Genomic DNA, 14080 nt, shown 5'->3' on the forward strand with positions numbered 1-14080 from the left:
ATAATCCCACCATCCTGGTGATAACACACCCTGGGTTCCCCAGGTCCATTCACAGAACCAAGGGTCTTGGTAAGAGTGTCAAAGTGGGAGCCAGTCTAATCTTTGCAGGGATGATATTCCAAAAGGAGAGAGCCACCACAGAGAAGGTCCTTCTTCTGGATCCTGCCAGATATACCTCCTTAGGAGAAAGGACTTGCAACATTCCTTGCCTCCCCACCGTGAATGTATTAGGTTAATGTAACCAGGAAAATATGGTCTCACAGAAAACCCAGTCCCAAGCCATGAAAAGCTTTAAAGATGGCAACCAGTACCTTATATTGTACGTGGAAGCAAATTGGCAGCCAATGCAACTCCTACAGGATCAGTGACATTTGAAAAGGATAAATGTTTTGGAAGGGGTGGGATGGTTAAAGATGCTGAGCTTGTCATCTTTAAAGCTGACCATCCGGATTTGAACCAAAGTGATGTGCATCAGGGTGAGAAAACATGCAAATATGAGTAGATAAATAGGTACCACTTCAGTGGGAAGGCAACAGCATTCCGTGTGCCTCAGTGTATAGTCATGACTACAGAAATGTCCTCAGACAACTTTGGATCTCTCAGCTAAGAAACAGATGAGCACCACCTCCTAGAGCTGGATAACCTAACCCTTCCTCAGATGTTTTGAGAATGAGGGAGACTATTGGTCAATTAGCTTTTTTATTCTTTAAAAAAATGTTTCACTGTCTGTTGTCTGTTATTGCAATCTCTTTCTTTCTAGGGCTTATTAGTGAACATGAAAGATGGAAGGTTTTGCGTCGTTTTGCTCTCACCACACTACGGAACTTTGGAATGGGAAAGAGGTCGATGGCTGAGAGAATATTGGAAGAGGCTCACTGTTTGGTGGGGAAGATATCAACCTTTGAAGGTGATCTCATTTTGTAGGAGATTTTATTTATTTATTTATATTCTGCCTTCACATCTGCAACACAAGGCATAGTGTTCCTGCCTCTATTTGCCTCTCAACAATACTGTAAGGTTGCTACATGTTTATTTATTAATAATATTTGGCCTCTGTTGAAGCAATATTCTGCCCTTCTGGTTATATTAACCTATATTAACCCATAAACTGCATTATTTATACTTATATTATCTCTTATTTCCAACTTCTACTGATTGTACACTTCTAGTATTATTATGTTTTCATTGCACACTCAGCCAGATACTCCGATGGGAGTTGACATTTTTTTCTATCAAGTCCTTCCCAAGGATTTGGCTTAGCCAGATATTGCTCTTTATGGTGTCAGAGGTATTGTTGCATGATGTAAGCTATTCTGAGTAAAACCTGTCCACCTTTTGAATCCTTTCGAGGACCTGGGATAGGCAGTACTGGATGTTTGATGGATATCATTGCAGGATGGAAGCTGTTTCAAGTAAGGCCAACTTTTGCAATTGATTGATGGTGAAGCTGTCAATGGTGTTCAAGTGGTGCTCTAGTTGTTTTAGAATTGCACCCAAGGTGGCTATTATTATTGGTACTACCTTTGTTTACTTTTGTCACAGTTGTTCTATTTCTATTTGTAGGTATTTAGATTTTATCTTGTCCAGTTCTACTCTGCTGTCTTAAGGTACTACCACCCTTTTTTGTCCTTTTTATTGACAATTGTTAAGTCTGGAGTGTTATGGTCTATGGTAGATGCCTGTCTGTTTGAATTCCCAGACCAATTTAGCTTCTTCATTTTCTGTGACTTTCTCTATTTTATGGTCCCACCAGTTCTTGCTTGCAAGCAAATAATATTTCTTGCAGATTTTCCAGTGTACCATTGTTGCTACTTTGTCATGCTGCTGCTTGTAGTCAGTCTGTGCAATCATCTTGCAGCAGTTTACCAGGTACTGTTTCTTCAGCTTCTTTGCATAAGTGGCAGTTACTGTCTATTGCTATCTTGTCAAGTCTGGCTTTGTATGCATTTGTTCTCAAGGGTTGGCCTTGTGCAGTCAGAATTAGTCCCTTGGTCTCTTTCTTCAACTTTCCTGTTCTTGCTATTATCTGCTTTCCCTGCTATTTTTTTTTTAATGTACTGGCCATATAGTTTTCCCATGCCTCCATTCTTTTCTTCATCTGGTCTTTCTTATAGGCCAGTTTGGTAACCAGGAAGCCCTCCTGGCATACTAACTTCAGTGTATCTTCTTCATTGTTTTTCAGATATTCTTCCAAAGCCCCCTTTTCTTCTTCAACCATCTATTTGCAACATTCCATGCCTGCCTATTTGCCTTGGTAGGTAATGTTACAGTGAGGATGAAGGGCATGATTCATTGTCATTATTTTCCTGGTCTTCTTATCCATTGCTTTTAGTTTTGCTTGAGTCCAGTCCACTATTTCTGCTGTGTATCTAATAAATGGAATTGCTCAGGCCTTGATAGTATTTTCTCCATTGAGTTTGGACTTTAAGATCTTCTTCACTCTCTTGATGTATTCACTTCTAAACTTTTTATTGACTTCAGTGTGTTTGATGTTGTCAGCTTGAAGATACCCAGGTATTTGTAGTAATCATCTTCATCCAGACTCTTAATTTTATTTTTGTGGGGCATCTTGATTCCCTCAATTTTCACTACTTTTTCTTGTTTGATAGTGAGCATGGCACATTTGTCCAATCCAAATTCCATTGCAATATCTTGGCTATATCTATGAACAGTGTTGAGCAGCTATGGTGTTTTTCCATACAGCTTCAGATTGTCCATGTAAAGGAGGTTGGATAGTTTGGCAGGTGTTTTTGAAGTTTGATAGCTATGACCTGAATTATTCAGTATTGTTGATAGAGGAAACAGTGCAATGACAAATAATAATGGTGATAGTGAATCTCCTTCAAATATTCCTCTTTTATATTAACCTCCCCCAGTCTCTCACCATTGCCCTGCAACTGTGTCTTCCATTGAGTCATCAGTCTTTGCACAAAGCTTCTGATGGTTCTACCAACTCCTGTTATTTCTAAGCACTTCATTATCAAGTCATGTGGCAGACAGTCAATGCTACATTTAGGTTGGACTTCCTTCTCTTGCAATTTTCCAAAATCATTTTGTCAATTAGGAGTTAATCTTTTGTTCCTCTGCTTTTGGGCAGTTTCTTTTCTGTTCAGGTGGAAAGATATTGTTTTCAACTAGATGCTGTTGGATTGCATCAGCACACCAATTAGCAGTTTGAAAGTTGTTGGTAAACAGGTAATTGGCCTGTAGTTGCCTGGTGCTACCCTTTTTTGCTGAATCTTCAATTATCAGGTAGGTTCTGCCAGATGTTAGCCATTCTTCAATTTCACCTCCTTGTAGTATGTTGTTAAACTGCTTGGCAATGAGTGAGTATAGACCAACTAGATATTTCAACCAAAAATCATGCAGTTAAGCTTCACCTGTTGCTGACCAATTCTTGACCTTCCTGCTCTTTTCCCTACCATTTCTGCTGTTACTACTAGTTCTTTCATTTCAACTTCTTCTTTTTTTTATTGTTACCCACTTCTTTTAACCAAATTGCATCCTTGTTGTATTTCTTTGGGTTATCCCATATCTACACCCAGAACTGCACTGTTTTTTCTTTGTCAGATACTGACTGATTCATTGCACTTTCTCCATTGATGTATTGGTCAAAATGTTTCTGATTGGATTGAAATTGGAGGTTCTGCCTATAATTTACAATTTGAGCTTCGTATCTGCTGATCTTTGTGGCTATAGCTGTTATTTGCCGCTTTATTATTTCCAGTCTTTCCTTGATCTTCTTTGTTTCTAAGTGGAATTTCTTGATTAGGTATTCTTTGGTCTTCTGATTCTTCAGCTTCTTTTCTTTCATTTGTTCTAGCATGGACCTTGTTAACCTGAGTGACATCCAAGACAGTATGGCTTTCTGAAATTTATGTCTCACCATATTTTTAAACGGAACAGAACACTCTTTGTCTGGTTCTTCTGATGAGATCTGTCCAGTAGGGTTGAATCTCTGGCATAGTTCTCATCTTCCTCAAAACACACAAGCCCCCAAACCACATCAAGCTAGCGTCTCACTGGGGGATGATGATGATTGTTGTTGTTGTTGTTGTTGCTGTTGTTGTTCTACTCTACTCTACTCCAGAAGTGGTATTCAGCAGGTTCTGACCAGTTCTGGTGAACCAGTGGCAGAAATTTTGAGTAGTTCGGAAAACCGGCAAATACCACCTCTGGCTGGAGATTTTACACGATCCTTCCCCTGACACACCCACCAAGTCATGTCTACAGAACCGGTAGTAAAAAAAAAAAAATATGAATGCCACCACTGCTCTACTCTACTCCACTCCACTCCTGAAGGCAGCTCATCAACAATTAAAAAGTAGGTTGAAGCATAACTGGATGGTGCACGTTGTATGTTGAATCCCAAATCCCAGACAGACATTGTCCCAAATAGAATGTAAAACAAACAAAATTAACAAAATGTCTAGAGCAAAGGATTTGGGGATGCAAAATATGGTCACACAATCTCTTTTCTCCTTTCTTTTTGCTGTTTCAGGTCAGCCCTTTGATATAGTTCCAGCCATCACAGCGTCTATTTCTAATGTGATGTGCTCTGTTGTCTTTGGGAATCGATTCTCTTATGAAGACAAAAATTTCACTGAACTATTGGACATCTTTAAGACATTTAATGGTTTTTTCCTGAGCATTCCTGGAGTGGTATGTTGACTTTATGTGCTTCTAAAAGCAGGGTTTTCACTTTGTTTAAGAACAAGAGGCTTCAATTAGTTCCCTTTGACCAACAAAAATGGGTGATTTTTAAAGTGGCCTTATAAAAGGTGTGTTTCTGAGACTCACACTTTATTTCTTGTTCATGTGACTGTTTCTCTTGCTCCTGATTAGTTTATTTGTTGCTACTTAGCTAGCAGTGATTATTTCCAGAGTTATCAAAGATGCATAACGCTTCAGCCCTGCTTTTCAGCTAACTATTGCAGCTGCCCATTTCATAGAGTCACCCCCCCCCCCCCCCCCCCCCCCCCCCCCCCCCCCCCCCCCCCCCCCCCCCCCCCCCCCCTGAGCCCGGGATTCAATAAATAATTGCTCATATTTTTCTCATAGTTGCAACTGAGAACTGCTCACCAAAGAATCATAACTAAATCAACTTTGGATCCATGAACTTATATATTATACTAGACAATCCTTGACCACATACAATATATAACTCCTCCTCCTCCTCCTCCTCAGTTGACGTATGACACTTTGCTAGAAAAGTAATAATTTCCTAACCAGATTCCTCAATGTTTTCAAGATTTTCTAATGTACTGCCTTCACTTAAAAAGTTCTTAAAAATTCAGCGAGATATCCACAAATGTATCTGCCTTAAATATTGCCCACACTAAACTTTAAAGCACAGTCAAACATCAGCATAGGGAATGTTTTATGACATTTTGTATTATGTCCTATACTCTGACATGGATCATGGATCCCAGAGTTTGGATGCGTTCTGCAAGTTAGTCCACCTGAAGTGTCTTGGTTCAAAACATATTGCTCTATGGGGCAATATGTTTTGAAAGTTAAGGGTTGAGGGCACGCATTTTAATAGTATATTTTGTATTTCTTTGGTAAGGGCGCACTGCAGAATAAAATGAATATATCTATATTTGGCCTTGCATGTCATTTGTTTTTTTAAAAAGGATAAAAAATAAAAGGGCGCCTTTATAGGGAAATCATTTTTTTCTGTGCAGTTCCTGAGACACAGCCCAAGAAATGAACTATGGTAGCAATGGCTAACTTTTACTATCACTATGTTTCAGATGTACAGTGCTTTGCCAAATATCATGAACTTCCTTCCTGGGCCTCATAAGAAAGTCTTCTCTGACTGTAACAAAGTCTGTGACTTCATTAGAAGTAAAGTGGACTCTCACAAGAAGACCCTGGATCCAGAGAATCCTAGAGACTTTATTGATTGCTTCCTTATTAAATTAGAAAAGGTACCATTGCAAAGACATGTTGCACACAAGTACAAAAGGAAAAAGGTTTCAAGTATGCACTTGTGTTTTGAGTTTTCTTGAGATGCCCATGGAGATGAGCAATTTGTATTATTCAGACAGAAAGTAAAAGGTCTAATATCTTCCAACTCTATTATAAATACTACAATAAAATATGGAGCAGTGGCCATTGTAAATGAACAAATTCACTCCTTAAGAAACGCTAGTGTGGCTCTGCCCTTTCGTTTCCCTTTCAGCACTGAAGGAGGCACCATAGACCACATCTGCATCCTGCTAGGAGCCAGCTTGGTAGTAGGTAAATCTGCAGAGCAGAGGAATGTTGTCAGGGCTGAGAGTCCTGAAGAGAATGGGCTTTGGATTATGCTCCCTAAATGACTGAACAAGAACTGAGTGTGATAGAATTGCTTTAAAATAAATTAAATAATAATTCATTTTGTTGCACTTAAACTATAATCAGTGGCCAACTTTTGGAGAAGATTTCAGGGGCTGCATGGTGATAGAATGCTATTTTATTGGTGGTGGTGGTTTGTGTCACAATTAGGGTGGGACTGGGAATTGAACCATGGGTTGTATCTCCTATTTCTGTAATTATCTGATCCACCTAAAATAACATACAAACAAAAGAATCCCACCTACTAAATATGAGTCATTGTGTGATCCTTGAACTTATTAAATGTGGAGATAGGAGAATTGTTTCTATCAAAGGACTCCTATGTGTTTTCCCACTCTTAAAAAAAGGAGGACAGGTTTTAAAAATGTCCCTGTCCTTGTAGGACTCTGCCTGGAAAATCTCCTGTGCCCCACCTGCTGATAAAAGAGGTTGTAGTCCCAACACAGGGAAATTATCCATCGGTTACGTAAGTATTAAGCTACTTGGTATCAAATGAAAAAACTCAACAGTGTGCCAGGTTACTAGATGGTTGCCAGCAAAATATTGAGTGTAAGATTAATGTGGATGCTGTTGAATCATGAGATAGCAAATGCCCTTTCAACATGAATGGAAGCAAAGCCTTGTGGCCGTAACTTGGCTAGAATAGAAAAGGATTATAGTAGGGAATATCTGAGAAAAGAGAGTTTGTAAATTGAATGTAATACTTCAGAGCCAAATTTCAAAAGCTCAATTGTAAGATGGAGATGGATGCTCTATTCCATGAAGAGGAGATCTATTTATTTATTAAAGTTATATGCCACCTATCTCACTATCAAGCAACTCTGGGCAGTTTACAATGATAATGGTATAAAACAATTAAATGGTTATAAACATTGGACAGTGAAACTGAAAATATTAAAAGTAACAGCAAAGTGAATACAAATTACAACCACATGATGTTCCAGAGGGCAAGAGACACAGCAAAAAAAGCCCCTTCTCTTGCAATTCCTTGGCCCATGGTATTCAGATAATGCTTCTTCTGCCACAGCAGACAAAACAGACCAATCCCATTGGGGGGGGGAATGATCCCTTGGGTAGCCTGAGATAAAGGAAAATGTTTGTGTTACATTGCTGGGTTCCTGGTAGCATACTCAGGAAAGAATGGATAATACAAGGCAGAAAAATAAGCTGTTTGTTTTGTTTTATTTAATTTCATACCTTTATTTTTACAAATAACTCACAGCAGTGAACATGTGTAATACACTTTCCTCTTTTTATTTTCCCAACCACAACCCTGTGAGGTGGGTTGGACTGTAAAAGAGTAACTGGTCAAGATCACTCAAGTTGGCTTTCATGGCTAAGCTAGAATTTGAACTCATGGTCTCCTGCTTTCTAGCCTGCTGCTTTAACCACTAGACCAAGCCAGCTAATTTGGATCCCAGCTGTTTCTCTTTCATTCAAACATTGATCCATTTGACCTCAAGTTGAACTGGACATTCAAATTAACATAGAGAATATGCAGGAGTCTATCTTGGATTATTCCCTGTCTACCTTATAAATTGGTCTAGAAGAAAAATAAAGTGAGAAGAAGCAAATGGATGATTTGATGACATGATTATGTGGCTGCACATTACAAACTTCTGCCTCTTTTTTTTAATTTTTGCCTTACTTTATAGGAACAAGTTTCTTCTGTAATCTGTATGGAAGACTTGGTTATGTCTGTGTTTGACATCTTCCTTGCCAGGACAGAAAGCACAGGCACTACCATCTCTTTTGGCCTTATCATTTTGGCCAAGTTTTCACATATCCAAGGTATATGGAGTCATTACCTTTCTTTATATTGTCCCCCTCAAATATAGATTCCTAGATACACTGCAAATGCAAGTTGGTATTTTCCATGGCCATTGTTTCTATGCTGTTTCCAAATATTTAGAGTGACAAGCCAATGTGTTCATGACCACAACTTTCAAATAAATATTTTAAAGAGACTTCGTTTCAAATAATAGAAACCTAATATAAAAGTCACATTCTCCTAAATATGTTTGTACAGCATACACCTGTAGATAGTGCTTAGAATAATGTGCAGCAAAAATTACCCTGTTATGAAGGACAGAATGTAAGACACCTCCATAATTAATCAGCGGAACAACTTGCCTCCAGAAGTTGTGGCTGAAGGTTTTTAAGAGGAGATTGGACAATCATTTGTCTGAAATAGTATGGGGTTTCCTGCTTGAACAGGGGTTGGGCTAGAAGATCTCCAAGGTCCCATCCAACTCTATTATTCTGTTATATCAGGCTTATGAAATATTGTGACTAAAATTATTATGATAATACACCAATATTGTCCCAGCTCAGCAGACTGTGCTGACATTATACATAAATGGAACAGTTTTAACAACGTTTGAGAATGCTTCCCATATTTAAATATATGCAGTCTTTGTTTAACAACCACTTGTACAATGAAAAAATGGTACTTGACAACTAACCAGTCCTCAGATTTCTGAATGTCCTAGTACTTTCCCAGTGGCCATCACTGCTCTTGGGGAAGCTCCGACTCATCAGTTTGTCTTCTCATGTAACTTGTCTTGTAAAGTGTGGTGCATCATTGAAGGTAACCTGATACAGATAAAACTTCAAAATATACCTGTGTTTTTCTTCTTCTACCCCTTTCTATGGTTAGAGCAGGATATATGCTATCATTTGGAGAATCTGTGTGGTTGTAACAGAAAATAAGCCTCTCTCGTGTACCAAAATCCTTTTCTTGAACTCTGACTCCAAGAACATTAATGCAGCCGCTGCATCAGAATTACACAAATATAGATGATTGCTAGTTTGCAGTTAAAGAGATGAAGTATTTGCTGCCATCTAATGGTCAACAGGGTAATTCTCTAGGGAGGCAGGAAAGAGAGTAGTGCGAGAAAATGATTGGATGCAATTCTATATCCAACCAGAGAAAATTTCTAGTCACTGCCCTTACAGTATCAGGCAAAGAAGCTAAATGGACGGCCTTGGTTGCTTATCCTTTAAGGGCACAAGGTGAAACACTGTGTTTATGTTGATCTGTTTTCTTCCCAACCAGGAAGCAAAGCATGGTAAACATGCTATGTGAATGAGCACAAGGAGCTATGAAATTGGGAAGTAAGAAATTAGAGTGCTCCTTTTGATGATTTGTATCTATAGATCAGTGCAGTTGGAATAGTTTTAAAAAATAATATTGTTTGCTTGAACAAAATATGTTTCATTATAGCAAAAGCCCAGCAGGAAATTGATGAGGTTGTGGGAACAAACTGTGCCCCCTGCATGGAGGATAGAATGGAGATGACTTATACCAAAGCAGTTATTCATGAGATCTTACGTTACCTGCAGGCAAGTATTGAGAACTTCCCACATATGACAACTCAGGATGTGAATTTCAGAGGACACTTCATTCCTCAGGTATGATAAATCAGCGAATGTCTGGGATCTCCTTTGCATACAGATCTTATCTATAATTGCAGTATAGTCAACCTTCTGTAATAGTTGCTGCTTATATTGTCTGAACATCACTTGAACTTTAGGCCATTGGATTTGACAGTATGAGCTATTTATTTGCAAATTTCATCTGTAGTCCTAGACATTTCAATTCTGGCAGAGATAGATTCACTGAATTCTATTAAGGTTCTTAACTATAAAAGTTAATTCTTTTCTGTTTGCACCAAAGACCTGAGGATGTTTAGTTGTCTCTTTATCATTTTTATTCATAATAAAATTCTGGGAAACTTTCCTCAAATGCCAAAAAGGATGAAGAAATATCATCAGTAAAATTGGATAAGTGAATTTAGTCTGCTTCCTTTGGATTCCAGAATTCTGGTTTCCTGATAGGAGAATAATAATGGTTTGTGGGAGTATTGTATCTAGTGTATCAAAACAAGGTATCAGGCTACAAATCAGGAGACTATGAATTCTAGTCCTGCTTTGGGCACAAAGCCAGCCAAGTGACATTGGGCCAGTAACTCACTCTCAATCTAGGAAGAAGTTGATAGCAAACCATTTTTAGAAACATGAAAAGCATCTAAAATTGAAGATTGATCAAAAGAAAAAATAATAATAAAACAATGCTTTACAACCTCCTTTCTTATAACAGCTTACTGGGAGCACTGAATGTTCTATTTTTGCTTTCTAATTAAAACTATGTATGCATATCTTTTTTTTTTTTTAAATGACTTTCACAATGATTTGTGACTATTGCATGCTATCATCTCCACTGTGATTGTATTAAAACACAACACAGTAAAATGGGAAGCTTTGGACTTCTTAGATCAAGATAGGCTGCAGAATGCAACAGAATTCCTAGAATTTTGTCACTTGGAAAAATTACCCATGAACAGACAAACAGTAATAAACCAAATGTATATATCATTTTAAGATGAACAATCAAAGAAGAAAGCAAGAGGCAACAGCTCTGAGCACATCTACCCTTTATCTAACACTCAAATAAGCAGGAGCAGTCAAGGAAAAAAAAAATCTCCCCAAAGACCCGCAAGTCCATAAACAGCAAACCAACGTAATTTCCATACTTCAGAGCACTGATGACATTGTTAATCCAATAATGAAATATCTGCAAGAAAAACCAAGCTGAAAGGAAGGTCTGCCAGAGAATGGAGAAGGCCGAGTATGGCATTATCAGTGAATAACTGTAATGCGTTAAATTAGGCCCCTATTGTCTCTGTCCCAGCCTTCTGTATCAATTTGGGATATTTTTATTCCCCAACCTCATTCTGGATAAAATATGTTAAAGTCTTGAAAGAAAAATGGTGCTGATGTGCCAAGGTGGCACAATAATAATATAATTAGAAAGTATTTCTAAAATATTTCAAAACAAGGTTTTTTTGTCTGTTGGAGAAAAGGAGTAAGTTTATTTATTTAGGAGGTTTATATTGCCGCCTATTCGTACATGGCTACTCAAGAATATAAAAACATTATATAAAAAACAATAAAACTAATAAAAAAGAGAATCATATATAATAAAATAATAAAATAACTCCCCATCCCCTCACCCTGGCGACAACACATCATAGGAGCCATTTAATGAGCGCCATCCCGCTCTGCGTTCCCCAGGCCCGCTGGCAGAACCAGGTCTCTTTGAACAGATAATTTTAAAATGCATTTCTAATAATGTCACTTCAATTTCTTAGGACCAGATTTGTTTTGTTAACTTAAACAACAACAGTGCAGCCTCAGAATTTAGGAACTGCTTTGAATTCCACTTGTAATCTGAAGGTTGTATATTTTAATATAATATATTTAATATTATATTATATTTAATATTATAAACTGGGATAAGTGCAGTTTACTTTGGTGAAACATAGCAGACAAATCAATCTTGTTATGTTCTTTATTTCAACTAACATAATTTTCTACAGGATCTTTTAATATGTGAATATGCTTTGGTCAAACACTAGGCATGGTAACATCTTGTAAATTGCATCTTTTATACCATCCAAAGAGTCTCATTTTGAAAGAATTAAAAACAACCTGTTTCTTTATGGGGTGGGGACCCACAGTTGCTTTTTGTATCTTTTTGTCTCCTTAAAGGGCACAACTGTTCTTCCATTAGGAGTTTCAGTGCATTTTGATCCTCTCTGGTGGGAAGATCCTGAGAAGTTTGACCCGGGTCATTTCTTGAATGAGAAGGGCGAATTCCAAATGAACAACGCCTATTTTCCTTTCTCTGCAGGTAACAGAAGGGCTTTTGTTGATTTAGTGTTCTGGAATCTTCAAGGTTGGTCAGTTACCTCTAAGGCTGCTGAACTATTCCTCACCTATGCTGATGGGTACTGGTTTCTACTTGCCCAGTATCTATTAATTTCAAGAGCATCCCAGGAACATGCATAGATAAAATGGAAAATCATTTAAAGAATCTCATTATCATGACGGAGACTATTCAGTCTCTTGAAGCCAGAAGAGTCATGGTAACTGCTAATCAATTCCTTCACGGAAGGAGGGCTTTTCTTTTTCCTGGAAAAGCCACAACTAGTCACAGAGCAAGGAGAGAAATACAGATCAGGATAGGACCAAAGCACCGGGGGAGATTAATGTTTCCTCTTTACAGTTTTCCCGATCCAGTTTCCTTCACCCTACTTTCTTTTCTTTAAAGTTTTAAAGAGAACATAAAAACTAGCACAAACTACAAAGAAAAAACAAAAGTGCCCAAATAAGCATAAAAAGAAATTTGAGGCTTCTGATTTTCTTTGAATCTTTGCAGTAAATACAAATATGATTGTAAAGTTATCTTACTCTAAAATTACAAAAAGCTCTTTTTTTCTATTATCCATTTTTTCATTCTCACTGAAGCAACCAATCAGAAGTGATTTGTTTTTTCTGCTTCATAAAAGAATCTACAAGAGGTTTCCAGGCAGCAATAAAATGAATCCATTTTTTTTCTCTAACCAAAGTTAATTTAGCCACTGCAGTAATCATCATCTTCAGCAGCCATTTCTCCATTGTGGGTAATGTTTCCAATTTTGAGTTTATAATAATCTCACTGCAATTGTCTTATTAAAAAATACAAAGTTCCATGAATTATTTCTCATTACTTTTTTTCTTTTATCCTTCTTCCTAGTTTCTGTTACCTCATGGATGGAAGAGAAGGGAGGAGAGGCTTCTATCTACTGCGAGGAGAGGGAAATTGGATAGTGGGGAGGGGGAGTGGAGTGAAAGTTAGTGCTTCTTCCTAGCACTGTGGTCAAAATATGTAGCAACCCCTTCCCTCTAATTTTACCATCCCAGAAAGATGCAGGAGGCCTTGGTCTTGAAGTGGAAAAAAAACCCTGAAATTCAATTTACTAAGATGCTCATACGATATTCAAACATTTGTCATAATTTTTCTCCCAAGTAGCTCTTTTCCATTTACCTGCATTGAGTTTGCATTGTCAAATGACATCTTAGGTTTTTTAAAAAAAACAAACAAACATTAAACAGCAGTGTAGGTTTTGCATTCTCTAGGTTAACCTTCAAGAACAGTTTCCTTAAGTGTTTCTTATTTCTCAATTTTCTCATTAACTACCTTGACAACAGCTAGGAGATAAGCTCTATACCTAGTGGAAGATCAAACAGATTCCTCACAAATCTAGCAGATAACTTTGTCTTTCAAAGGGTTGAGAAGGCAACCAGAAAGTCAGCCATATTGGACTTAATTCTCACTAACAGAGATAAAATGATAGGTAGTGTTGAAGCTACAGGGCCCTCAGGGGAGGAAGTGACCATGCAATACTGGAATTCAACATTATGCAAGCATAAGCAATAGAACAAAGTCAATGTCAACTTATAAAACATTCCTATGCTGGCTTCCAAGTTGCCATATGAAAGGGGAGGGAACCCTTAAGGAGCAAGTGGCAAATGAACATTCCAAGCTTATTTTACAGAAATTGTAATTGAGGCAACTGGGTATTCTGAGCATGAAATCCTCTATTGGAGAACATGACTGATGACACCTAGCCCGTGAATGTGTTCCATTGGACAATATGAATTATGATACACCCAGAGGGGTGGGGAGAAGCAAGGTCATAGGTGATCATAAATTAAGCATCTCAGACTTGGCTTCACACAGATCATGCCAGTAGGTCGCTCTTTGAAGTTTTTTGAAGTTTGGCCTGAGATTCATGATTTAATTAGGGCAATCGCTGGAATTCTGACAGTCAAACTAGAGTTTTGGATGTCAAGATAGTTGATTTCAATAAACATAGAGCTTGAGAAGAATTACATGGATGATAATCTTCAG

General features: G+C 37.8%; 1 protein-coding gene across 1 annotated transcript in view; it reads left to right on the forward strand.

Moving 5' to 3' along the window:
- LOC113426278 (cytochrome P450 2C23-like) overlaps positions 1–12996 on the forward strand; it is a 36120-nt gene extending 23124 nt beyond the window's left edge. Inside the window, exons 4-10 of the mRNA XM_087954182.1 lie at positions 761–907; positions 4502–4662; positions 5757–5933; positions 7998–8133; positions 9569–9756; positions 11896–12037; positions 12923–12996. Of these exons, the coding sequence (XP_087810308.1) occupies positions 761–907; positions 4502–4662; positions 5757–5933; positions 7998–8133; positions 9569–9756; positions 11896–12037; positions 12923–12996 (1025 nt within the window). The remainder of the gene's footprint in view (positions 1–760; positions 908–4501; positions 4663–5756; positions 5934–7997; positions 8134–9568; positions 9757–11895; positions 12038–12922) is intronic.
- Positions 12997–14080: the final 1084 nt, after the last annotated feature.

The sequence above is a fragment of the Notechis scutatus genome, chromosome 2 (assembly GCF_049901735.1).
Source record: "Notechis scutatus isolate UNSWTSFEM ecotype Mainland chromosome 2, rNotScu1.2, whole genome shotgun sequence".
Classification (NCBI taxonomy): domain Eukaryota; kingdom Metazoa; phylum Chordata; class Lepidosauria; order Squamata; family Elapidae; genus Notechis; species Notechis scutatus.